The sequence below is a fragment of the Somniosus microcephalus genome, unplaced genomic scaffold (genome assembly GCF_052327205.1).
Source record: "Somniosus microcephalus isolate GS21.2 unplaced genomic scaffold, FLI_Smic_1.0 unresolved_chr2, whole genome shotgun sequence".
Taxonomy (NCBI): domain Eukaryota; kingdom Metazoa; phylum Chordata; class Chondrichthyes; order Squaliformes; family Somniosidae; genus Somniosus; species Somniosus microcephalus.
The window spans coordinates 78,469,078-78,495,157 of record NW_028225180.1 but is presented as its reverse complement, the minus strand read 5'-3'; the positions used below and the strand labels follow the sequence as shown (position 1 = coordinate 78,495,157).

General features: G+C 46.9%; 1 protein-coding gene across 2 annotated transcripts in view; it reads right to left on the bottom strand.

Moving 5' to 3' along the window:
• Positions 1 to 12,978: 12,978 nt before the first annotated feature.
• scyl1 (SCY1-like, kinase-like 1) overlaps positions 12,979 to 26,080 on the bottom strand; it is a 51,553-nt gene continuing 38,451 nt past the window's right edge. For both annotated transcript variants that reach the window (XM_085976101.1, XM_085976099.1), the window contains 4 exons: positions 25,748 to 25,860; positions 22,750 to 23,058; positions 18,258 to 18,339; positions 12,979 to 14,057 (listed from right to left, as the gene is read on the bottom strand). In XM_085976101.1, the coding sequence (XP_085832227.1) occupies positions 13,933 to 14,057; positions 18,258 to 18,339; positions 22,750 to 23,058; positions 25,748 to 25,860 (629 nt within the window). In that variant the 3' untranslated portion in view covers positions 12,979 to 13,932. The remainder of the gene's footprint in view (positions 14,058 to 18,257; positions 18,340 to 22,749; positions 23,059 to 25,747; positions 25,861 to 26,080) is intronic.

Here is a 26,080-nt window from a genome sequence, read left to right as displayed (position 1 = left end):
CACCGTGATTCAAAATACAGAAGGGTTGATGATTTTCTGTACTGAAGGTAACTGCACATGATGCTGTAGAACTGCACACTATGCTGTAGAACTGGCTTTTTAAACGTTTTTCAGATACTCCGTCCAACCCTAAGCACAGTTGAGTGGAATGCTGTTGTATGAAGACCAGAAAGGTCCGTCTAGTTGAGTAGTCTCTAACCCGTCAGTATTTTGTATCTTTGTTTTAAATGTGCTTAGCTGGGAAAAGTCACTTCAATTCTCTTGCAATTTTGTACATCTTTAAGATTTGCTTGACAGAAGGGCCATTTGGAATCCATGGCATAGAAAGTGTTCATTGTTAAGCTGCATATCAATCTTTCATCTCCCTGTAGAATTGGCTGTATTTGGGCAATGTGTACCAAAGTTCCCATTTAATTGCATGGCCGCACAGCTATCTGAAGCTCTTGCGCAGGTTGTTTGCTGGCTTCTCAATGGGGAAAAAACTGCATGTGCGGAGGTTTCCCGCGTAGCCTTTGAAAGGGGACCATGCACTGAAATAAAAATGAGGGACATTGATGTGTACCCTAACCTTTTTTTCGAGGTCTATTTTCCAAATGTATTTGTAGGCTGGATTGAAGTGTCAATTCTTGGTGGTTTCCCTGTCAACCCAATCCTGTGAATTTTGGACTTTACTTTCCTAGCTGCTTAATAGCTGCATGGAGTCAAAAGTGGGAGACTAGTTGTAAATCACTCTTGCATGTATTCTAGGTAATGGCCTGATCAAAATCTGTACTTAAAGTAATTCATCAATGTATAATTGTTGTTGAAATTGCTGAAGTTGAGAATCTGACAAAAAGCTAGGTTTTGCATGCAAGAGGCATTTCAGTAAACATTAGTTTCCATGATTTAATTTTGTATTAATACTTAACCTCCTGAAATAGCATGAGGGAGGGAGGGGAAAAATCAGACTCTTTCTTTAGACTTTTGCAGGTGTGCACAAGACTGAGCCCTAATCTCATGAGATATAAAAGGATGAGTGGTGAACTGAGTGTTCGTGGTACTGAATATCTTGGATCCTTCCATCTATATGCACGATTCTCCTAGCCTTGTTACACGCCTTAGGTCCTACAATCTTTCCAAACCTCTAGTTGGTTGGGTTCAGAAGTGCTTCTATCACAGATAAGTTACATATTGACATCTCCGTTAAAGTTTTGATGCTCTAAAATTGCAAACTACGTGAATTTGATTTCAAGTGGTGGGGGGGGCGGGGTGATTTCCTTTTAAGATTTGTTTTCCAGATACTAGAACCTACTTGGAATCATAGTGCATACATCTGAGCCAACTACCCATACTAAATGCAGTAGGTCATGTTTGCAAACAGTGTGTAATACAAGATACATCTATACTAGAGATGGTAGTTTGTCAACTAATGGGAATTACTTCAGAAGGTACAAGTGAGCTACCAAAGTAATGACTACCAAGAATCAGTCTGGTAAGCAAACAACTGATCACCTTTCACCTTTGTCAACTGCTCTAAGTGCAAAGTCCAATCCATTACTTTAAACTGAGGATTAAATTTCCCAAAAAGAGCTCTTAATCTTAAATCAACTAAATTTTAATTATATGAACTCTGGAAAATGGGTGCATCCTCAAGTTGTTAATGCTTCAAACATTTGATTCAATGCATACTGGGGTTCTAGGGGTGGGTGTTAACTAACTTTCAAGGAATGAATGACGAGCTCATCACTAAAACTTGTTTGTGGGGTTAGGGCTGTAAAATGGCACTCTTTAGTTTTATTTTCCAGATATCCAAGCCCATGCTGCTCAAGTGGGACTGGACACTTGACGGGAGCTGAAACACCTCAAAACAGCGCAATGGGGTTTAGGATGGGGAACAGTCTGTGCTTAGTTTTTCAGGTATCCAACCTTTGCTCGGTGTGGATATACTGCGTTGGACAGCCTTCCAGAAGGTGCAGAATCTCATTCCCATTTCAAACAAATTTAGGGTGGGGAACAGTGTTGTTCTTAGTTTTTTCAGGTCTCCAGTTCGTGCTGCTTAGACAGATGGAATATACCCGTACACTGGACTTGCTCGACAGGTGCTGAATCTCATTCCTATTTAAACCATTTCAACAGGGTTCAGGGTGGGGAACAGTGTTGTTCTTAGTTTTTTCAGGTTTCAAGTCTTCCCTGCTTAGACAGATGGAACATACCCGCACACTGGACTTGCTCGACAGGTGCTGAATCTCATTCCTATTTAAACCATTTCAACAGGGTTCAGGGTGGGGAACAGTGTTGTTCTTAGTTTTTTCAGGTTTCAAGTCTTCCCTGCTTAGACAGATGGAATATACCCGCACACTGGACTTGCTCGACAGGTGCTGAATCTCATTCCTATTTAAACCATTTCAACAGGGTTCAGGGTGGGGAACAGTGTTGTTCTTAGTTTTTTCAGGTTTCAAGTCTTCCCTGCTTAGACAGATGGAATATACCCGCACACTGGACTTGCTCGACAGGTGCTGAATCTCATTCCTATTTAAACCATTTCAACAGGGTTCAGGGTGGGGAACAGTGTTGTTCTTAGTTTTTTCAGGTTTCAAGTCTTCCCTGCTTAGACAGATGGAATATACCCGCACACTGGACTTGCTCGACAGGTGCTGAATCTCATTCCTATTTAAACCATTTCAAAAGGGTTTTGGGTGGGGAACAGTGTTGTTCTTAGTTTTTTCAGGTCTCAAGTCCTTGCTGCTGAAGTGGAAATACTGTGGCGGTGGACAGTCTCAACAGGTGCTGAAAACCTTGCATTTAAAGAGAATTCCGTGGGGTGTTCTGGGGTGGGCAAATGGCTTGTGTTTAGTTTTTCAGATACCTGAATTCTGATGGTCGCAAGTCCAGCTGCATAACACTAGTTCTCCATGAACTCCAGCCCCTCTACAGCACAATGTATCTGTAAGCTATCCCATTGTGTACCTTTCCCCCAACAAATGTAAGCATAACTTGTATGAATGTTAATTTCTGAAACTGAGGTAGTGACCTCTGGTAAAGTAAAATGTAATTTTATGGTGAGTGGATGCTGTAATTTTAGCTTTCTGGCTACCATAACCTGTTTGGAATTTTGCCAGAACAGCAGTTGTCTATCCATTTGTGCTTATTTGGTGTGGTCTTGTTTCTGTTCAATTTAGGGTATGATGGAAATATGGTGTAGTGAGTGGTGTATTGGGCTTCTTAAAGGCCTAGATTTTGGGATTGGAACTATTTTTTGAGATTTTTCAGGTTCTCGGAGGCAGAATTGTTGAGAGTACAGTGGACTAACGTCTGGAATGCTACCATCTCTGACTTGGGTGATCCTGGATGCAGAATTTGGAGTCCATTTAGGCAGCAACTGGGTTTTCTTTTACTGGGAGAACAAATGTTGTTTTCTCAGGTTTTGCTTTTGCCTTCATAATACTTCACCCAAAAAAAGCAAAAGATGCTGGTGGTTGGCACTCCTGGCTTCCAGGACAGGGTTCAAATCCCTGCAGTATCTGCTTTATTTTGCAAACTGATCCTCTATGAAGGGCAATTGTATTGTTCACTACTGTAGCTCTTGTGCAACAGAAAGATTAGTTGTCTTAAACTGCAGTACTGTACTTCAATCAAATAAAAAAACTTGTTGGGTCCCTGGTAAGGTTCAGGGAGATGCATTAGTAACTTCCCCCATACAGCTGGGAATATATATTTCATAAATGAATTGGCTGACCGTTCTAAAGCTCACTTCAGATTTTGTATGTCAAATATTCATAGTGTAAGAAATTGTGAATAATGGTTTTATAAAAGAAATGGGTTTGCCTAGCTCAGCAGCCAGGATGATCTGATAGAATCTGATATTGCACAGGGAGCAGAGGACATTTACAAGGGCATAATGCAGAAACAGACCTTCATGTAGGCATGACTGGGCCTGGTAAGAGGATTGAGCAAGGAGCTTTGAGATGGAGACTGTCCGAGAAGGTAACCAGAGGTCCAAACCAGAGATGGGCGGAAGGATGATCTCATGGTGACAGGCAGGGTTTGCTGTAGGTACCAATTCCCCCTGTAATTGGACAATTGAATGGATAACAAATGATTGACATGAGGTATCCACTGGCCCCCTGAAATAATCTATATATATAAAAGAGCTCTTCTGTCTGTCTGTCCCGATGTCTGTCTGTCCGTCTGTTCTCTACGTTTGAAAGTTAGAGCGTACAGACGCGCGCGTCGCCTCAAAAGAAAGCTTGCGATTCCGGCGTATTTACGTTTCGGCCGGACAAAAATCCCGCCCGCGGTATCCCAAAAACGTTCAGCGTTCCGCTCATTAGCATCTCTAGCGACCGTGTGACGTCGAGGTCCACCAATCGGACGGCGGGTTCCTTCCTACAGTTGGGAGATGTCGAGTGACTCGACGATTGACCAGTCCTACGCTTCGGTGACCTGACCGGTCGACCAATCGGTGCGTGTGTGGGCGGGCCTTATCCTTCTGAACTGAGGCGAGTGGCCGCCATCTTGATTTTTCACAATTTTTTCCCCCACACTGTTAGGGAACTAAGGTAAATATTTTAATGATGTGTTAGGGAATTAAATAACAATTTAATAGGAGGGGGGGGGGGAAAGAGAGCCTCGGGAAATCGGCGGGGGGGGGAGCCTCGGGAAATCGCGGGGCGCTCGCGCTGACCGCGCATGCGCCGCCCGCCCACAGCGGCCGCGCGATACGCGGGGGACCTCGGCTCCGGACCTCAGGCGCGAGAGGGGGAGGACATGACAGGGAGAGGGGGGACACACGGGCAGGGAGACCAAGCGCCCCAAAATTGCCCTCGCAACGCAGGGCTCCCCAGCTAGTGTGTATATAAAAGGCAGGTGAAAGGGAAAAATGGGCAGAGGGGAAGGGCTTCCTGTGAAGTGGAGCCATGCTAGCTTCAGCTGAACACCTCTACCAACCTCGAGACTGCAGGGATCAGAGACCAGCATTCTGGGGCCAGTAAACATGTTACGGGTTGTATGTCTATCCTGATTGTTGTATTTGATATTTGAACTGCCACTCCTTAATAAAACGACCTATGACTCCTAAGACGCTTTGGGTAATGTGATCTATATCTTACAATAGGTATGGCAATCCTCAGTGCTGACTTTGTTCTAGTTTAGCTGGGGAAAATAGTGTAGAACTGAGCCAAAACCTGCCATGGCACTAGTGTTCCAGCAGCAGCTTGGGTTAAGATTGATCGCTCTGACATTATTGACCCCTCATTTTGGCACAGTAAATCAGCACATTGCAAACATACCAAAGATGTGGGGCTCGAGTTAAGTGGGTTGTAGCTGACATGCTGTATGAAAAGCTATTTCACATCCTTCTCTCGTGCTTTGGGAAAGTACCAACTCATCCTCAAGACATCAATGCTTAATGAACAATGAACAGATGTTGGATACTCAGTATTGCAGCTGGTTACCTCATTTCATCCTTTACATGATGCCCCTTTTTGATCGGTCAAAAGCATTCATTTTACTGTTTCTTAAAAGTACATCAACATTCCAGCCATCACTAATTTTTGTACAATATCGATGATACAAAAGGCCATTCAGCCCAACATATCTGCTAGCTCCAAGCTATCCAATTAGTCCCACTCCTGCATTTCCCCCATAGCCCTGCAAATTTTCTGCCTTCCCAGTATTCATCTACAGGAAACTTTGTGATATCCGGCACCGACGGGACCGAGCTGTTGCCGATCTATCAAAACTGCTGGACATAAAGTTAATGGTGAAGCATATGGAGGTTTTCATCTCCGTATCTGACAACAAACACTGTTGCTTAGCAACAGCTTCTAAACTGGCTGCAGCTGCAAGTGTCTCTAGCTGAAGCTGTTGCTATAGCTACAGACCTTGCAGTGCCTGACTGGGGGGAAAAAAAGCAAAGAGAACTTAAAAAAAAAAAAAAAAAAAATAGAAAACAGCTCCTGATTTTTGCCATTAGATTGAGTATTCTGGACATATAACCTCCGGATAAACCAAAGTTTCCTGTAATTCCCTCTTGGGGTAGTTGAAGCAGATTCAACAACTTTTCAGGCAGCATATTCCAGATCATTAGTCACAAAAAAAATCCCTTGTTGCCATTGCTTCTGGTTCTGCCAGTGGAAAGATTATTTACTCTGATCAAAATGATTTGAGCACCTAATCAAATCTCCCTTAATCGGCTCTGATGTTAGGTCACCAACCTGAAATGTTAACTCTCCTGATTATTTCCACCAGTTTCTCTTATCTACGTGATTGAAATCCTTAATCTGTGGTACCATTCTGGAACCCAGAAGATTTGTAACTTAATTGATTACTCTTGTAAGGTTAAACTGTTGGAAGTCTTTATATTGTAATGACTTGTCTTTCACCTGTTTAAGTGAATGTTAGAATAAAAGTAATCATAGAAATTTACAGCATGGAAGGAGGCCGTTTTGCCCCATCGTGTCTGCCGGCCAACAGAGAGCTACCTAACCTAATCCCACTTTCCAGCTCTTGGTCTGTAGGTTACGGCACTTCAAGTGCATATCCAGGCACTTCAATTTGTGAGGGTCTCTGCCTCTACCACCCTTTAAGGCAGCGAGTTCCAGACCCCCACCACCACCTGGGTGAAGAAATTTCCCCCAAATCCACTCTAAACCTACCAATTACTTTAAATCTATGCCCCCTGGTTGTTGATCCCTCTGCTAAGGGAAATAGGTCCTTTCCACTCTATCTAAGCCCCTCATAATTTTATACACCTCAATTAAATCTCCCCTCTGTTCCAAAGAACAACGCAGCCTATCCTCGTAGCCGAAATTCCCCAGCCCAAGCAACAGCCTCGTAACTCTCTGCACCCTCGAGTGCGATCACATCCTTCCTGTAATGTGGTGACCGGAACTGCATGCAGTACTCTAGCTGTGGCCTAACTAGTGTTTTATACAGTTCAAGCATAACCTCCCTGCTCTTGTATTCTATGCCTTGGCTAATAAAGGCAAGTATTTGGTATGTCTTTTTTAACCACCTTACCTACTTGGCCTGCTACCTTCAGGGATCTGTGGACCTGCACTCCTTTGTTGTCCTACCATTTAATGTGTATTCCCTTGCCTTGTTGGCCCACCCCAAATTCATTACCTCACTTCTCCAGATTGAATTCCATTTGCTGCTGTTCTGCCCACCTGACCAGTCCATTGATATCTTCCTGCAGGGAGCAAGCGCAAGGAGCTCACGTCAACCCAAGCACCCCCACCCACCCGCCCCTTCAACCACCGTCTGCCCCACCTGTGACAGACTAGGTCCCGCATTGGACTCATCAGTCACCTGCAAACTCATTTTTAATGTGGAAGCAAGTCATCCTCGGTTCAGAGGGATTGCCTAAGAAGAAGACAGCTTTATCAACCACACAGCTGATTTTAGTATCATCTGCAAACTTAATCATACCCCCTACAGTCAAGTCTAAATCATTGTTATATACCACAAAAAGCAAGGGACCTGGTACTGAGCCCTGCAGAACCCCACTGGAAACAGCCTTCCAGTCACAAACACCCTTTGCTTCCTGCCTCTGAGCCAATTTTGGATCCCATTGGCTTTTATTTTCGTGACCAGTCTGCCCATGTGGGACTTTCTCAAAAGCCTTGCTAAAATCCATATACACATACTACCTTCCTCGTGAAAAATTCAATCAAGTTAGTCAGATACGACGACCTTCCTTTAACAAGTCTCTGCTGACTGCCCTTGATTAATCTGTGTCTTTCTAAATGAAGATTTATCCTGTTGGAGCTTTTTCCAATTTTCCCACCACTGAGGTTAGGCTGACTGGCCTGTAATTACTCTGTCTATCCCTTTCTCCCCTTTTAAACAAAGGTACAACATTAGCAGTCCTCCAGTACTACACCAGTAGCCAGAGAGGATTGGAAAACAGTCTGAGCCCCTTATTTTCTCTTTTGCTTTGCTTAACAGCCATGGGATACATTTCAGCCAGGCCTAGAGATTTATCCACTTTCAAAGCTGCTAAACCCCTTAATACTTCACACTCTTCCAATTGCAATGTCTGCATTGGCCCTCTCTTGTGAAAACATACACAAAGTATTCATTAAGATCCATACCCACGTCTTCCACACCCAGATTATCGTTATGGTCTCTAATATTAAAGAACATAAGTAGGAGTAGGCCATACGGCCCCTCGGGCCTGCTCCGCCATTCAATAGGATCATGGCTGATCCGAACCTAGACTCGCGTCCACTTCCCTGCCCGCTCCCCGTAACCCCTAATTCCCTTATCAGCTAGGAAACTGTCTATCTCTGTTATAAATGTATTTAATGTCGCAGCTTCCACAGCTCTCAGGTAGCAAATTCCATAGATTTACTACCCTATGAGTGAAGAAGTTTATCCTCATCTCAGTTTTGAAACAGCAGCCCCTTATTCTAAGATTATGCCCCCAGTTCTAGTCTCGCCCATCAGTGGAAACATCCTCCCCGCATCCACCCGATCAAGCCCCCTCACAATCTTACATGTTTCGATAAGATCGCCTCTCATTCTTCTGAATTCCAATGAGGCCCAACCTACTCAACTTTTCCTCATAAGTCAACCCCCTCATCTCCGGAATCAACCGAGTGAACCTCTGAACTGCCTTGAGAGCAAGTATATCTTTTCTTAAATATGGAAACCAAAACTGTACGCAGTATTCCAGGTGTGGCCTCACCAGTACCCTGTATAACTGAAGCAAGACTTCCCTGCTTTTATACTCCATCCCCCTTGCAATAAAAGCCAAGATTCCATTGGCCTTCCTGATCACCTTCTGTGTTTCATGCACCAGGACCCCCAGATCCCTTTGTACTGTAGCACTTTGCAGTTTCCTTCCATTTAGATAACTTGCTTTGATTTTTTTCTGCCAAAGTGCATAACCTCACACTTTCCAACATTATATTGCATCTGCCAAATCTCTGCCCACTCACTTAGCCTGTCTATGTCCTTTTGCAGGTTTTTTTATGTCCTCCTCACTCACTGCTTTCCCTCCCATCTTTGTATCGTCGGCAAACTTGGATACGTTGCACTTGGTCCCCTCCTCCAAATCGTTAATATAGATTGTAAAGAGTTGGGGTCCCAGCACTGACCCCTGCGGAACACCACTAGTTACTGATTGCCAACCCGAGAATGAACCATTTATCCCCAATCTTTGTTTTCTGTTAATAGCCAATCCTCCACCTATGCCAGTATATTACCCCCAATCCTGTGATTTTTTATCTTGTGCAGTAATCTTTTGTGTGGCACCTTGTCAAATGCCTTTTGGAAGTCCAAATACACCACATCCACTGGTTCCCCTTTATCCACCCTGTTACGTCCTCAAAGAATTCGAGCAAATTTGTCAAACATGACTTCCCCTTCATAAAACCATGCTGACTGTCCGATTAAATTATGCTTATCCAAATGTCCGTTACTGCTTCCTTAATAATGGACTCCAACATTTTACCAACCACAGATGTTAGGCTAACTGGTCTATAGTTTCCAGCCTTTTGTCTACCTCACTTTTTAAATAAGGGCATTACATTAGCAGTTTTGCAATCTGCTGGGACCTTTCCTGAATCCAGGGAGTTTTGGAAAATTACCACCAATGCATCCGCAATCCCTACCGCTACTTTCAAGACCCTAGGATGTAAGCCATCAGGTCCAGGGGATTTATCCGCCTTAAGTCCCCTTATCTTACCGAGTACCATCTCCTTAGTGATTTTAATCATGTTTAGCTCCTCCCCCCCCCCCCCCCCCCATAGCCCCGTTTGTCCAGTGTTGGGATATTTTTAGTGTCCTCTACTGTAAAGACTGATACAAAATATTTGTTCAGCGTATTTGCCATCTCCATGTTCCCCACTACTAATTTCCCGGTCTCGTCCTCTAAGGGACCAACATTCACTTTAGCCACCCTTTTTTTATATAACTGTAGAAACTCTTGCTGTCTGTTTTTATATTTTTTGCTAGTTTACTATTTACTAATAGGCCCTACTCTCTTGTTAGTTATCCTCTTGCTCTTAATATATTTATAAAACATCTTTGGGTTTTCCTTAATTTTACTTGCCAACATTTTTTCATGCTCTTTCCTAATTTCCTTTTTAATTGCACCCCTGCACCTTCTATACTCGAGTTTCTGCAGTATTGAGCCCTCGGTATCTGTCATAAGCCTCCCTTTTTTTCTTTATCCTACCCTGAATGTCCCTCGACATCTGGGGGGATGGGGCTCTAGATTTGTTAGTCCCACCCTTTTTCTTTAAGGGAACATACTTGCTGTGAACCCTCAGGATCTCCTCCTTGAATGCCTCCCACAGATCTGACACTGATTTACCTTCAAGTACAGGAAACTTTGGTTTATCCGGAGGTTAACTGTCTGGAATGCTCGAGCCACTGGCAAAAATCAGGAGCCGTTTCATTAGTTTTTTTTTCTTTTTGTTGCTTTTTTTTCCACCAGTCAGGCTCTGCAAGGTCTCGCTGAAACTGTTGCTAAGCTACAGAGATGCTTGCAAGGTACGGCCGACTGTTTAGAAGCTGTTGCTAAGCAACAGGGTTTGTTGCCAGATACGGAGCTCAAAATCTCCGTATGTTTCAACATTAGCGCTGGTTTGTCCGGCAGTTTTGATGGGACGGCAACAGCTCGGTCCCGTTAGTGCCGGATATCTCACAGTTTCCTGTAGCTGTTTCCAGTCCACTTTGGCTAAATCCCATCTCCACTTAGCAAAATTGTCTTTCCCCCCAATTGAGAACTTTTATTCCTGGTCTATCTTTGTCCTTTTCCATAGCAACCCTAAATCTAACTGAATTATGATCACTAGCACCAAAATGCTCTCCCACTGATTCCACCTGCCCAGCTTCATTCTCTAAAATGAAGTCCAGAACCACCCCCTCCCTTCTTGGGCTTGTTACATACTGGCTAAAAAAGTTCTCAATGCATTTTAGGAATTCCGCACCCTCGATACCTTTCATTAATTTTATCCCAGTTTATATTAGGGAAGTTGAAATCCCTTACTATTACTGCCCTATAGTATTTGCCTACATATCTGCTCTTCTATCTCCCGCTGACTGTTTGGGGGTCTATAGTACACTCCCAGCAGTGATCTCGCCCCTTTTTTGTTCTTCAGTTCAACCCATATGGCCTCATTTGATGATCCTTCTAACATAACATATCCCTCCTCACAGCTGTAATTGCTTCTTCAATCAATACCACAACCCCACCTCTTTTTTACCCCCTATCCCATCTGAAAACCCTGTAACCAGGAATGTTGAGCTGCCATACCGTAATGACAGGCTTACTTTAGAATAGTGGCAAGGCCGTTTGGACATTCCAGTAATGGGAGGGGAGGAAAGAGGAGCTCGGGCATTAAAATCCCTCCATGGCCGCACCCCTTCTTCCTATCTGAACTTAGCAGTGAGTGTGCCGGTAAGCCCGGAGGGTGAGCCCTGTCTGTTCTCTGAAAGCAGTGTTAGCACGGTGAACTCAGTAGCCTGTCTGTGAAAATGACTGGATCACATTCCCGACAAACTGCTTGGTGGTGTTGCAAATAGACACGGCTCCCGTTAAGGCATTGAATTAAGCGTCTGCCTGCGAGATCATCAAACTGGAACGTTAGGGACTGTCAACGCCAAGGCCACATCTGCATAAGGAAGGTGGACAAGTGCTGATGTTGCACATAAAAGAGGCCTTTTGTTCTCGAACTGTCTTTAAGCCTAATGATTTGTTTGCTATGGAACATGTGAATCGTCACTGAGCTTGGAACTTAAGGTGTTCTGAATTTCCTGGCCCAATACAAGTGTTTGTATTAAGTTTGCACTGTATGCTTAATAAATCTCTGATCAACAATCCATGCTGTGAAACCTATTGAGAACATCCAGCGTCTCATAAGTAGAAGCAGGCCATACGGCCCCTCGGGCCTGCTCCGCCATTCAACAGGATCATGGCTGATCCGAATCTAGACTCACGTCCACTTCCTTGCCCATTCCCCGTAACCCCTAATTCCCTTATCTGCTAGGAAACTGTCCATCTCTGTTTTAAATGTAATGTTGCAGCTTCCACAGCTCTCAGGTAGCAAATTCCATAGATTTACTACCCTCTTGAGTGAAGAAGTTTCTCCTCATCTCAGTTTTGAAAGGGCAGCCCCTTATTCTTAGATTATGCCCCCTAGTTCTAGTCTCACCCATCAGTGGAAACATCCTCACCGCATCCACCTGATCAAGCCCCCTCACAATCTTATATGTTTCAATAAGATCGCCTCTCATTCTTCTGAACTCCAATGAGTAGAGGCCCAACCTACTCAACCTTTCCTCATAAGTCAACCCCCTCATCTCTGGAATCAACCGAGTGAACCTTCTCTGAACCGTCTCGAGAGCAAGTATATCTTTTAAATATGGAAACCAAAACTGCACGCAGTATTCCAGGTGTGGCCTCACCAATACCCTGTATAACTGCAGCAAGACTTCCCTGTTTTTATACTCCATCCCCCTTGCAATAAAAGCCAAGATTCCATTGGCCTTCCTGATCACCTGCTGTACCTGCATACTAACCTTCCGTGTTTCATGCACCAGGACCCCCAGATCCCTTTGTACTGTAGCACTTTGCAGTTTCTCTCCATTTAGATAATAACTTGCTCTTTGATTTTTTCTGGCAAACTGCATAACCTCACACTTCCCAATATTATATTCCATCTGCCAAATCTCTGCCCACTCACTTAGCCTGTCTATGTCCTTTGGCAGGTTTTTTATGTCCTCACTCACTGCTTTCCCTCCCATCTTTGTATCGTCTCACCTTAATAAGGGACACAACTCTATCTCTGCATCAGCCTCTGATATGATGCCTATTTGAACCATTTCTGGCAGTGGGTTTAACAGAGGGCCCAGTGAACATTTTTTTTTATAACATCCACAGTTCCTCTTCAGCTTCCCAAGATATCCCAACGTGCAGGCACCCTTAAATATGGCACTGACTGGGGTGAAGCCTTCATATGCACAAAAACACACATAACAATCCAGCATAGGCAAGGTACCTTTAATTTAAAAAAAATATGCTGCCCCTCAAAGCACCGACTCACTTGGGTCCACAGATGTGAAGTTCGCCACTGATCATCAGCAGGGGCCTGTAAAGCCAAGCCTGACACAGGCACTTGGAGCAACAACGCAGATTTCCTCCCCCACCCCAGACTGTGGCACCTCAACTGCTGAAGGGCCTTGAATTATACTGTTGGGTGGGGAGTTGCGGGGATCGTCCAGTGTTGGGGCACACGAGGGTTGAGTTACCATTGACACCAATGCTTTGACCTGTACCCCATGCAAACTATACAGGGAGAGAGATTAGGCACAACCAAAGCTGCAGTTTGAAAACTTCAATGTAATGGGACTGTACAAGAACTCTTTCTGCAGCACTCACATTGCCAACTTCAAATGGGTGAAATACAGAATAATGTGAAATAAAAAACATTGCAGCTCTGCCCCTCGGCTAGCCCAACAAAACAATAAGATCTTTTACTGCACAACCATATAATTACACTATATCTCGCATACTGTGAATATCCGAACATTAGGACATGATCTCGCCACTTAGGGTCCCAGGCTTTTGAATAGAGTCATGTATTCTATGCAATCCTGGAACCAGCGACTCGGGTAATATGTTCATCGAATCCAGTTGTCACCATAGCCAATTTGGTCTTCCCACCCATCGGGACACCTTCCCGTATTGCACAGAACAGGATTCCATTGTTAAAAAGGGACTCCGAAAGAAAAAAAAAAAATCACATCCTCACTCAAAGATGGTCTGTTACTCTAAAAAGACAAGCTTGAGCAGTTCAATGACAGTGTGGCAGGCTCCTTCCTTGGAACGCCCAGACGTGCGATCTGATCTTTTCAGGGAACGACACGGAATGTAATTGCACCGTCGCCAATTAATCTGCCGAGGATTCACCGCTGCGGCCGTGCGCTGCACAAATGTATTCATTCGAATTTGCGGGCACCAAGTTTCAGTGGTCCTTTGGCACCTTTTCTCTCCGCTCGTTTTGCTTCTATTTCCCGCTTCCTTTCTTCTCGCTTTTTCCTGGCGATATCAGATTTACGTAACCCTGGGGGGGGGGGGGGGGGAGGAAATCAAAGATCAGTTATCCAGGAGGACATGAACCACAGGCTATAGACATCAGCTTGTATTTATAGAACGCCTTTAACGTAGTGAAACATCCCAAGGCGCTTCACAGGAGGGTTAACAAAATTTGACACCGAGCCACACGAGGAGATATTAGGATCGATGACCAACAGCTTGGTCGAAGAGGTAGGTTTTAAGGAGCATCTTAGAGGAGGAGATGGAGGTAGAGAGCAATGTTCCCTGTAAGCTGCACTTTGTTCTGCACGGCCTGCTTTTAAATCAAAATCAAATCAACTTTTATTGTCATTGTTAGTGCACAAGTGCAGTACAACGAAATGTAGGCATTTGTATGAAATGTAAACATTCAACATACATTTGGCTTATATATTAACATAACATAACCATAATAAAGTGCATTGGCAGATGTGCAGGCTTTAGAGTTTATTTGTGGAGTTCAGTAGGATGACAGCCCTGGGAAAGAAGCTGTTCCTAAATCTGGTCGTATGGGTGCGAATGCATCTGTAGCGTCTCCCAGATGGCAGGAGGGCGAACAGACTGTGGCTGGGGTGGGTAGGGTCTTCGATGATGGACCGTGACCTCCGTAGACAGCGTTTCTGGTATATGTGCTCTATGGTCGGTAGCCGGGTGCCGGTAATGCGTTGGGCAGTTTTGACTACCCGCTGCAGGGCTTTCCGGTCATAGTAGCTACAGCTGCCATACCATACTGTGATACAGTTTGTCAGGATGCTCTCTATTGTGCAGCGGTAAAAGTTAGAGAGGATCAGGGGTGACAGGTTACATCCCTTCAGCCTCCTTAGGAAATATAGGCGCTGCTGGGCCTTCTTCACCAGAGAGGAGGTATTGAGGGACCAGGAATGCGCGGTCCCTTTAAATTTCTACGCATGCGCGATGTTTACAATGCAAAAGCCGGTAAGCGGCCTGCGCAGGACCTTTTGAGATTCTTGCGTGGCCGCGCACCTTAGCGAGAACATTGGTAGGAGAGGCGGAGCGTTTAGGGAAGGGAATTCCAGAGCTTAGGGCCCAGGCAGCTGAAGGCACGGCCGCCAATGGTGGAGCGATTAAAATCGGGGGATGCTCAAGAGGGCAGGAAACATTCCAAAACAAACTGGGCCCAACTCCCCCTCCCCTGACGGCACAGATTTCTATCGGGTTACAGCAACCATGAGCTCACCGCGTGGCTATTCGCAATGCAGCCAAGCCTGATCCCATCCTCGCCCGCTCACTCACCACGACAGAGGTCAGTGGGTGGCGATCAGGGACCGCCTGATGTTTTGCTCCCACTCCCAAGCCCAGGGGAAAAACAAATTGTAGCATCACAGAAGCTGCCCTGGCTGAGGTCAGTTAGGTCAGTACAGGCCAGAGATTGAGCATCCCATCTGCATAGCTCAGTACGACACCAGGGGGTGCATTTACCCACGAGAGATTTTGTCTTACAATCCAGACAGCATCCTGCATGTATTTTGCTGTAATTAAACTTAATGTATCTTTGGGATAAAAGAATTGTAGTTGAGGGGGTTGTCCTACGAGGAAAGACTGAGCCGATACTCTCTGGCGTTCAGAAGACTGAGAGGTGATCTCATTGAAACATATAAGATTCTGAGGGGGATTGACAGGGTAGATGCTGAGAGGCTGTTTCCCCTGGCTGGAGAGTCTAGAACCAGGGGTCACAGCCTCAGGATAAAGGGGTTGGCCATTCAGGACTGAGTTGAGGAGAAATTTCTTCACTCAGAGGGTGGTGAATCTTTGGAAGGAGGCTCAGTCCTTGAGTATATTCAAGGCTGAGATCAGCAGATGCAGTATAATGTGGATAAATGCGAGGTTATCCACTTTGGTGGCAAAAACAGGAAGGCAGATTATTATCTGAACGGCAATAGATTGGGAGAAGGGGAAGTGCAACGAGACCTGGGTGTCCTTGTGCACCAGTCGCTGAAGGTAAGCATGCAGGTGCAGCAGGCGGTGAAGAAGGCAAATGGTATGTTGGCCTTCGTAGCGAGAGGGTTCGAGTACAGGAGCAAGGATGTCTTGCTACAGTTGTACAGGGCCTTGGTGAGACCACACCTTGAGTACTGTGTGCAGTTTTGGTCGCCTTATCTGAGGAAGGATGTTCTTGCCATGGAGGGAGTGCAGCGAAGATGCACCAGACTGATACCTGGGATGGCAGGAATGACGTATGAGGAGAGATTGGGTCGATTGGGCTTATACTCACTGGAGTTTAGAAGAATGAGAGGGGATCTCATTGAAACTTATAAAATTCTAACAGGACTAGACAGACTAGATGCAGGAAGGATGTTCCCGATGGCCGGGGAGTCCAGAACCAGGGGTCAAAGTCTAAGGATAAGGGGTAAGCCATTTAGGACAGAGATGAGGAGGAATTTCTTCACCCAGAGAGTGGTGAAACTGTGGAATTCTCTACCACAGAAGGCAGTTGAGGCCAATTCATTAAATATATTCAAGAAGGAGTTGGATATATTTCTTAAGGCTAAAGGGATCAAGGGATATGGGGAGAAAGCAGGGACAGGGTACTGAGTTTGGATGATCAGCCATGATCTCATTAAATGGTGGAGCAGGCTCGAGGGGCTGAATGGCCTACTCCTGCTCCTATCTTCTATGTTTCTATGATAGATTTTTGAACTCCAGGGGAATCAAGGGATATGGGGATCGGGTGGGAAAGTGGAGTTGAGGTCGAAGATCAGCCATGCGGCTTGCTCCTGCTCCTATTTCTTATGTTCCACCATAACAGACCCACACAAAGACTGAGCTTACCAGAGTCTTAGTGTAGGTCTGCTGTAGCGGAACATAAGACACTGGTAAGCTCAGTAACTCCAGCAGAATGTTAAGACTCCTGGTGAAAGGGTCCTTCATTGAATCCCTGCTTTGACGGAGTGGCTTCACTCACCACCCTGCGGCACTAAAAATGAGGAAAAGTCAGTACCAGGCGAGTACACAGCGGCTCCTGAACCAGCACCTCACGTTTCCTCAGCTTCGGTACTCTGGGACTGGGGTGGCCAAGCTGTTCGAAAGATTCGGCTTTCTTCCAAGTGAATGAGGTGAATCGGCCTCAAAACCTGCATCTTCGGAGCAGCGTCAGGTATTAGTGAGGTTCTCCACATAAATACCATGCATCCTTTCTGGATTTTAGGTGGGGTGGGTGGAAGAGTAAGGAAGCTTAGGAGCACTCGCCTTCAGCCCTCCCAGCAGCCAGCTGGTGTACTGGGACCCCTCACCATCAGCTCTCCCAGCTGGTATATGGGGACTGGGAACCCTCACTTTCAGCTCTCCCAGCTGGTGTACTGGGACAAGTCAACTTCAGCCCTTCCAGCACCCAGCTGGTGTACTGGGGCGGTGAGCCATCACCTTCAGCTCTACCGGTACCTTGCTGGTGTACTGGGACTGGGACCCCTCACCTTCAGCTCTCCCAGCTGGTGTGTGGGGACTGGGAGCCCTCACCTTTCCCTGCTGGTATACCAGGACTGAGAGAAGTCACCTTCATCTCTCCCAGCAGCCAGCTGGTGTACTGCGGCGGTGAGCCCTCACCCTCAGCTCTCCCAGCAGCCAACTGGTGTACTGGGACTGGGAAAAGTCACCTTCAGCTCTCCCAGCACCCAGGAGGTGGTATACTGGGACTGGGAGCATCGACCTTCAGCTCTCCTAGCTGGTGTACTGGGACCCGAGGCCAGAGAAGGAAAATGTGACCAGACCATAATTGTTTAACTAGAACTATTTTATTTAGGAACCTCAATCTCCTGTGACAACGCTGATGAGAAAGAGAACCTTTTTCGGGGCACTGGAGGCGGCCACCACAGCGCCAGACTTTGGGCTTGGTCATAAATCGAGTTCCAGCCTTGTCCAAATGCCCTGGTTTCAGTAACCTGAGGACTTTAACATGGTTGCACAGAATTTTACAGTTAATTCCATTAAACTTTCATGCACAGTGAATTCCCACCTTCACTTGGTGGGGGACCATAGCAGCTGGCTTCAGTGTATGTTGCAGAATTCCCAGGCCGGACTGCACCCCAATCAGGTGACCACCCAGAGACACGCCACATTCATTCACCGAACTGCTCCAATGGGATTTTCCATTCTCCTGGCTTCGTACCTCCCAGCTAACGGCAAACCAAACAAACAATCGGCACCGCGTTCCCTGTATAAGCAGTGAACTGACCTGGCTCTGCATCCACAGACTCCCAGTTCTCCTCGGTGTCCCAGCCACTAGCCGTGTCAGCTTCCCACACATCCTCATTTTTCTACGGAGAAGACAAAAATGATACAAACTCAGCTCAAAAACGACAGCCTGCATTTATACAGCGCCTTTAACCTAGTAAAACGTCCCAGGGTGCTTCACAGGAGCGATTATCAAACAAGATTTGACACCGAGCCACATAAGGAGATATTAGGGCAGGTGACCAAAAGCTTGGTCAAAGAGGTCGGTTTTAAGGAGCGTCTTAAAGGAGGAGAGAGAGGCGGAGAGGTTTAGGGGGGGGAATTCCAGAGCTCAGGGCCCAGGCGGCTGAAGGCACGGCCGCCAATGGTGGAGCGATGGAAATCGGGTGATGGTCAAGAGGCCAGAATGGGAGGAGCGCAGAGATCTCGGAGGGTTGTAGGGCTGGAGGATGTTACAGGGAGGGGGAGGGGGCGAAGCCACGGAGGGATTTGAAAACATGGATGAGAATTAAAAAATAAAATCGAGTGTTGCTTAACCGGGAGATCAAATTGTAATACATAACATAGGAAAGACTTGTATTTCTGTAGCGCCTTTCACCACCTCAGGACGTCCCAAAGCATTTTACAGCCAATGAAGTACTTTTTGAAGTGTGGTCACTGTTGTAATGTAGGAAACGCGGCAGCCAATTTACGCACAGCAAGCTCCCGCAAACAGCAATGTGATAATGACCAGATCATCTGTTTTAGTGATGTTGGTTGAGGGATAAATATTGGCCCCAGGACACCCGGGAGAACTCCCCCTGCTCTTCTTTGAAATAGTGATCGCGGGATCTTTTACGTTCACTTGAGAGAGCAGACAGGGCCTCGGTTTAACGTCTTATCCGAAAGATGGCACCTCAGACAGTGCAGCGCTCCCTCAGTACTGCCCCTCCGACAGTGCAGCGCTCCCTCAGTACTGCCCCTCCGACAGTGCGGCGCTCCCTCAGTACTGCCCCTCCGACAGTGTGGCTCTCCCTCAGTACTGGCACTGGAGTATCGGCCTAAATTTTGTGCTCAAGCCTCTGGAGTGGGACTTGAACCCAGAGGTGTCATCAGACAAAAATAGACGCTGAGGCAAAGAAAGAAACAATCGGAAGGGGTAGCGACCAAGAGGCAGGTTTTAAGGAGGGTCTAAAAAGGAAAAAGGAGGTTGAGGCAGAGGAGTTTTGGGAGTGAATTCCAGAGCGAGGGTCCTAAATGGCTAAAGGCACTGCCGTCAATGGAGGGGCAAAGGGAGGGACGGATACAGAGTCTGTGGAGGAATGGAGAGCTGTGGGGAGGGCTTTGTAAGGCTAGAGGAGGTTATAGAGGCAGACAGGGGAGAGACCACGACGTAGGAAATAGCAGGAGTAGGCCATACGGCTCTTCGAACCTGCTCGCCATTCAATATCAGGACCAATCTTGGACCTCAACTCTACTTTCCAGCCCGATCCCCATATTATCCAAAAATCTATCGATCTCGGCCTTAAATATACTCAACGACTGAGCCTCCACAGCCCTCTGGGGTCGAGAATTCCAAAGATTCACCACCCTCTGAGTGAAAAAATTCCTCCTCATCTCAGTCCTAAATGGCCGACCCCTTATTCTGAGACTGTGACCCCTGGTTCTAGACTCTCCAGCCAAGGGAAACATCCTCCCTGCATCTACCCTGTCAAGCCCTGTAAAAATTTTGTATGTTTCAATGAGATCACCTCCCATTCTTCTAAACTCTAGAGAATATAGGCCTAGTCTACTCAATCTCTGCTCATAGGACAACCCTCTCAACCCAGAAACCAGCCTGGTGAACCTTCGCTGCACCGCCTCTAAGGCAAGTATAGAAACATAGAAGATAGGAGCAGGAGTAGGCCATTCGGCCCCTCGAGCCTGCTCCGCCATTTAATGAGATCATGGCTGATCACCCAAATTCAGTACCCTGTCCCTGCTATCCCTTGATCCCTTTAGCCCTAAGAAATATATCTAACTCCTTCTTGAATACCTATCTATATAAACGGGTCGTTCTGTCTGTCTGTCCTCACGTGTGCGTCTGTCCGGCTATGCGCTCGAAAGTTATAGAGCGTACCTACGCGCGTGTTACCTCCGAAGAAAGCTTACGCTTCCGGGACGGTCGTAAGCGTATTTACTTTTCGGTCGGACGAAAATTGTTCGCGCCTTATGCAAAAAACCTTCAAAATTAAACTCATTATCTGCTACTTAGCATTGATTGACTGACGTCAAGGTTCGACCAATCCTGTGCCGTCACGATTGACCAATCCTACAGTACTGTCCCCTGATGGTTGGCCAATCGGTGTGTGTGTGTGTGTGCGGGACTAATCGTTTTCATCTCAGGGATGTGGCAGCCATTGTTTCACTGCCATTACTTCAGCTTCCAGCTCAAACTACTTTGATCATCCAGCTTTGAAAAAGTTAGTATCTCTTTTAAAAATAACATAAGATTTACCAAAAACGTTTTATAAGTACTTTCACTTTCATCTTTCAAGGTATTAAAAGGTAGAAATGTTGCCGGCAGCAGATTGAGAGAGGGACACAGACAGGGCCCAAAAGCCTGGGACTCGATTTAAAAGGTTGCCCGGCACCAGATTCACAGAGGGACACAGAGAGGCCCCAAAGCCTGGCACTCAATTTAAACCGCCCGGCCCAAAACTGCCTTCTGTGGTAGAGAATTCCACAGGTTCACCACTCTCTGGGTGAAGAAATTCCTCATCTCTGTCCTAAATGGCTTACCCCTTATCCTTAGACTGTGACCCCTGGTTCTGGACTCCCCCGCCATCGGGAACATCCTTCCTGCATCTAGTCTGTCTAGTCCTGTTAGAATTTTATAAGTTTCAATGTATGTCCTTCCTTAGGTAAGGAGACCAAAACTGTGCGCAGTACTTCAGGTGTGGCCTCACCAAAGGGATTTAAAGACAAGGAGAATTTTGTATTGGAGACGTTGGGGGGGATTGGGAGCCAATGCAGGTTGGCAAGGACTGGGGTGAAAGGGGGAAGCGGGTCTTGGCTTGTTTGAGCTGAGGCTGCACAGCATGGAGGATCGGAGGACAGCCTTTCAATAGTTCCCGTAGGATCCAGGCCCAGTGCTTCAGAACCAGTTCATAGCCTGAAGCCATTGCTGCTTTTTCTTCAAGCTTTGGAAGCTACACTAGGGCAGACAATGGTATTTAACCTCTGTGACCTGGGTGCTAATCCAACAGAGACAGATGGATGAAAGACTCCACTCTCTCGTGGCTGCAATGGGGCCGGTGTACAATGACTGGAGATTTTCTCAATCCAGTTCAGAGTAGACATGGGCCCACAAAAAAAAAATTGGCAAATGGACGAAAGGGGAAAGGAGGAGAATTTTCCCCCCACAGATTGTTGTTGAAGTCTGGAACGCAGCACCTGGTGGAAGCAGATTCCACAGGCAATTGGATATGTACTTGAAGAGGACTCAGCTGTAGGGGAAAGAGCAGGGGGGGAGTGGGACTAATTGGAGAGCCCTTTCAAAGAGCCAGCACTGGCACAATGGGCCGAGCGGCAGCCTTCTGTGCTGTAGGATTCTATTCTATGATTCACACACAAAGGCTCCACAATGGTACCAGTTAGCACTAATTGGAAATCCCATCCAGAGAGGCCACAGGAAAGCTGGAAATGCCACACTGGTGCAGTAAGAGGTGCTCATCTCAGGCTGGGACTGAGGCACCTTGTTGCTGGCAAAGTAGAGAGTGGCTATATCTGCCCTGGGAGTGTTTGATGGGACAGTGTAGAGGGAGCTTTACTCTGTATCTAACCCGTGCTGTACCTGCCCTGGGAGTGTTTGATGGGACAGTGTAGAGGGAGCTTTACTCTGTATCTAACCCGTGCTGTACCTGCCCTGGGAGTGTTTGATGGGGGCAGTGTAGAGGGAGCTTTACTCTGTATCTAACCTGTGCTGTACCTGCCCTGACAGTGTTTGACAGGACAGTGTAGAGGGAGCTTTACTCTGTATCTAACCCGTACTGTCCCTGCCCTGGGAGTGTTTGATGGGACAGTGTAGAGGGAGCTTTACTCTGTATCTAACCCGTGTTGTACCTGCCCTGGGAACGTTTGATGGGGACAGTGTAGAGGGAGCTTTACTCTGTATCTAACCCGTGCTGTCCCTGCCCTGGGAGTGTTTGATGGGACAGTATAGAGGGAGCTTTACTCTGTATCTAACCCGTGCTGTACCTGCCCTGACAGTGTTTGACGGGACAGTGTAGAGGGAGCTTTACTCTGTATCTAACCCGTGCTGTACCTACCCTGGGAGTGTTTGATGGGACAGTGTAGAGGGAGCTTTACTCTGTATCTAACCCGTGCTGTACCTACCCTGGGAGTGTTTGATGGGACAGTGTAGGGGGAGCTTTACTCTGTATCTAACCCGTGCTGTCCCTGCCCCAGGAGTGTTTGATGGGACACTGGGTGACTGTATTAGGAAGAGCTCCATTCCCCAGTTCTATATTCACCTGCTCTGTGGCCGGCGCTTGTGCGAGTGTGGCGAAGAGGTTCTCCTGTTTGCTCGCGCCGCCCGATTCATCCCAGTTGTATTCGCTCGCGAGCCGCGTCTCTTGCCGACTCGCCGAGGCTTTGACCTTCAGGCTCTTGCTCTGGCTCAGCGCGATATCACTGCCCCATTCGTTGCTCCAGCTGTCATCTCCAGCCGTGGTCTGCCCCTGCGCTGCCTCGGCCGTGGGGGCCCAGCTGTCCTCCCAGCCTGCAGTGTCCCACTCGGAAGCTGTGGGATTTGCCTCCTTGCTTCCAGCAGCAGCAACATTCTGCGAATGGTAAATATATTAAAAAGGTCTTGCGTGCAGTTGCTGTGCCCGTTGCACCCCAGTCTCACAACGATCAATGCCATGGGGCATATAGGGTACGGTCGTGGTTATGTTACCGGACTAGTAATCCAGAGGCCTGGACTAATGATCCGGAGACGCAAGTTCAAATCCCACCACGGCAGCTGGGGAATTTAAATTCAGTTAATTAAATGAATCTGGAATAAAAAGCAATCAGTAATAGTGACCATGAAACTACTGGATTGTCGTAAAAACCCATCTGGTTCACTAATGTCCTTCAGGGAAGGAAATCTGCTGCCCTTACCCGGTCTGGCCGATATGTGACTCCAGACCCACAGTAATGTGCTTGACTCTTAACTGCCCTCTGAAATGGCCTAGCAAGACACTCAGTTTTACCAAACCGCCACAAAGTAGCATACTACCCGAAACACCTCCCTCGCCACCCACCACTACCCACGCCTACCCCCAGTACGCTTACGTAGCGTACCCGGACGGGCGGGAGGACACAGCCCCCACACGAGATCTCGTACCTTCGGGTACCCCTGAAACACTACCATTGCCATCCACCACTACCCACAACCCAACCCCGCTAGACGGCATGCCGCAGCCCCAGGACCCGTCATTGACCACCCAACCACTCAATGAGACGCCAGATTCAACGTTGGATGCTACCTTCAACACACGGACTGCAGCGGTTCAAGGCAGCTCACCACCACCTAGGGCAATTAGGGATGGGCAATAAATGCTAGCCTTGCCAGTGACGCCCACATCCCACAAACAAATAAAAAGATACAGCAAGCACTGCCTGCAAGTGTCACACTTACTTCCTGTCGCACTTTCCCTGTCACACTGTTGACATCCTTTTAAAAAAATATATAAACCAGCCCCTTCCCCGGCTCAAGGATGAGCAGTGCCACGGGTTATCAGCTAACAATAGCGGCCCAAAGAACGTGCTCATTCATGTAGTTTTATAATCATTATTCTGTCGATGAAGGTTCAATTGCATTTATGCTAAACCTATATAAACAAAACTTTTATTTATATAGAGCCTTTAACATAATAAAATGTCCCAAGGCGCTTCACAGGAGTGTTATTAAAAAAAAAAAAATTGACACCGAGCCACAGAAGGAGATATTAGGACAGGCGACCAAAAGCTTGGTCAAAGAGGTAGGTTTTAAGGAGCATCTTAAAGGAGGGGAGAGAGAGGCGGAGAGGTTTAGGGAGGGAATTCCAGAGCTTAGGACCCCAGGTAGCTGAAGGCACGGCCGCCAATGGTGGAGCGATTAAAATCAGGGGATGCTCAAAAGGCCAGAATTGGCGGAGATCAGAGGTCTAGGGGGATTATAGGGCTGGAGGAGGTTACAGGGATAGGGAGGGGGCGAGGGCCATGGAGGGATTTGAAAACAAGGATGAGAATTTTAAAATCGAGACGTTGCTTAATTGGGAGCCAATGTAGGTCAGCGAGCACATAAGTTCGACCCCAGCTAGAGTCTTGTGTCCAATTCTGAGCCCCACACTTTAGGAAGGATGTGAAGGCTTTGGAGAGGGTGCAGAAGAGATTTACAAGAATGGCTCCAGGGATGAGGGACTTCAGTTATTTGGAGAGACTGGAGAAGCTGGAGTTGTTGTCCTTGGAGCAGAGAAGGTTAAGAGGAGATTTGATAGAGGTGTTCAAAATCATGAAGGGTTTAGCTAGAGTAAACAAGGACACACACACACTTTCCACCCCACCTCCCCCAGGGACAGTCAGTCAGTCACACCAAGGGCTAGAAGAGCTTTGCTCGGAAGAGGCATATGTTTACCACATCCGCCGTGTTGATACAGGGACAGAAAGGAAAAGGCCACCGTCAACAGTAACGATAAAAAAGGAGCACTAGGAGACAAAGGATTTTCCGCAACACCCACACTAGGAATGTATAAACAGCTTACGTCCATTAACAATAGATGGTACAATGCATACCTACATTTAATTGTACTCTGCCGAACAACTGTGTGCTGAAGCAAAAATAAAAGTGTTGCAACAACCACCAAAAGCTGACTTTTTTGTTAAAACTACAGGAAACTTTTTTTTATCCGGCACCGACGTGGTGCCGGTTCATCAAAAATTCCAGATCAACGAGCGCTATAGTAAAAGATACGGAGCTGAGAGCTCCGTATAAAGCAACAAACCCTGTTGCTTAGCAACAGGTTCAGAACAATGGCCACAAGTTACAAGCATCTCTGTAGCTTAGCAACAGCTGCAGCCACACCTTTGCACAGCAACAGATGGAGGAAGGCAAGTAATATGAAGTATGAACCTACTCCTGAATTTTGCCGGTTAACCGAGATTTCCGGTTATTTAGGTGCCGGTAAATCGAAAGCTTCCTGTACTCAAGCGAATGACACACACGGGTTATTAAATTCAACACCTATGCCCCAGTAAAAGCACTCCCCCAGTCTCTCATGCACACCGCCGCAGCCAGTCCCACTGCAGGTTAATCATCACGAGCACCTTGGTGGATCACTGGCCCCAGGTTCCACACAAGAGCTTTCCGGCAAGCAGCGCACAGTCTGTCGTACCCACCTCAGTCCAGTGCCCCCCTCCCCCCCACAGCAGTGTAAATGTGCTGCCATATGGCCCCCGTGGCTGCTCGGCCGAGAGTACCGACCCCGGCAGCGCCGACGTACCCACCTCCAGGCTGCCCCAGTCTTCGTCATCCCACTTTTCCGTCGTTTCATCTTTATCCGCCGACTTTTCGGTGGGAGCTGGTGTCACGGGCTCGGCCGCGGGGCTGTGTCTATCACCTGAGAATTCAAGGTTACACATATTATACAGTGTTTACAGCACAGAAACAGACTTCGGCCCAACAGCTCCGTGCCGGTGTTCGTGCTCCACACGAGCCTCCTCCCATCCTCCTTCATCTCACCCTATCAGCATATCCTTCTATTCCTTTCTCCCTCATGTGTTTCTCCAGCCTCCCCTTAAAGGCATCTAGTCTCAACCACTCCCTGTGGTAGCGAGTTC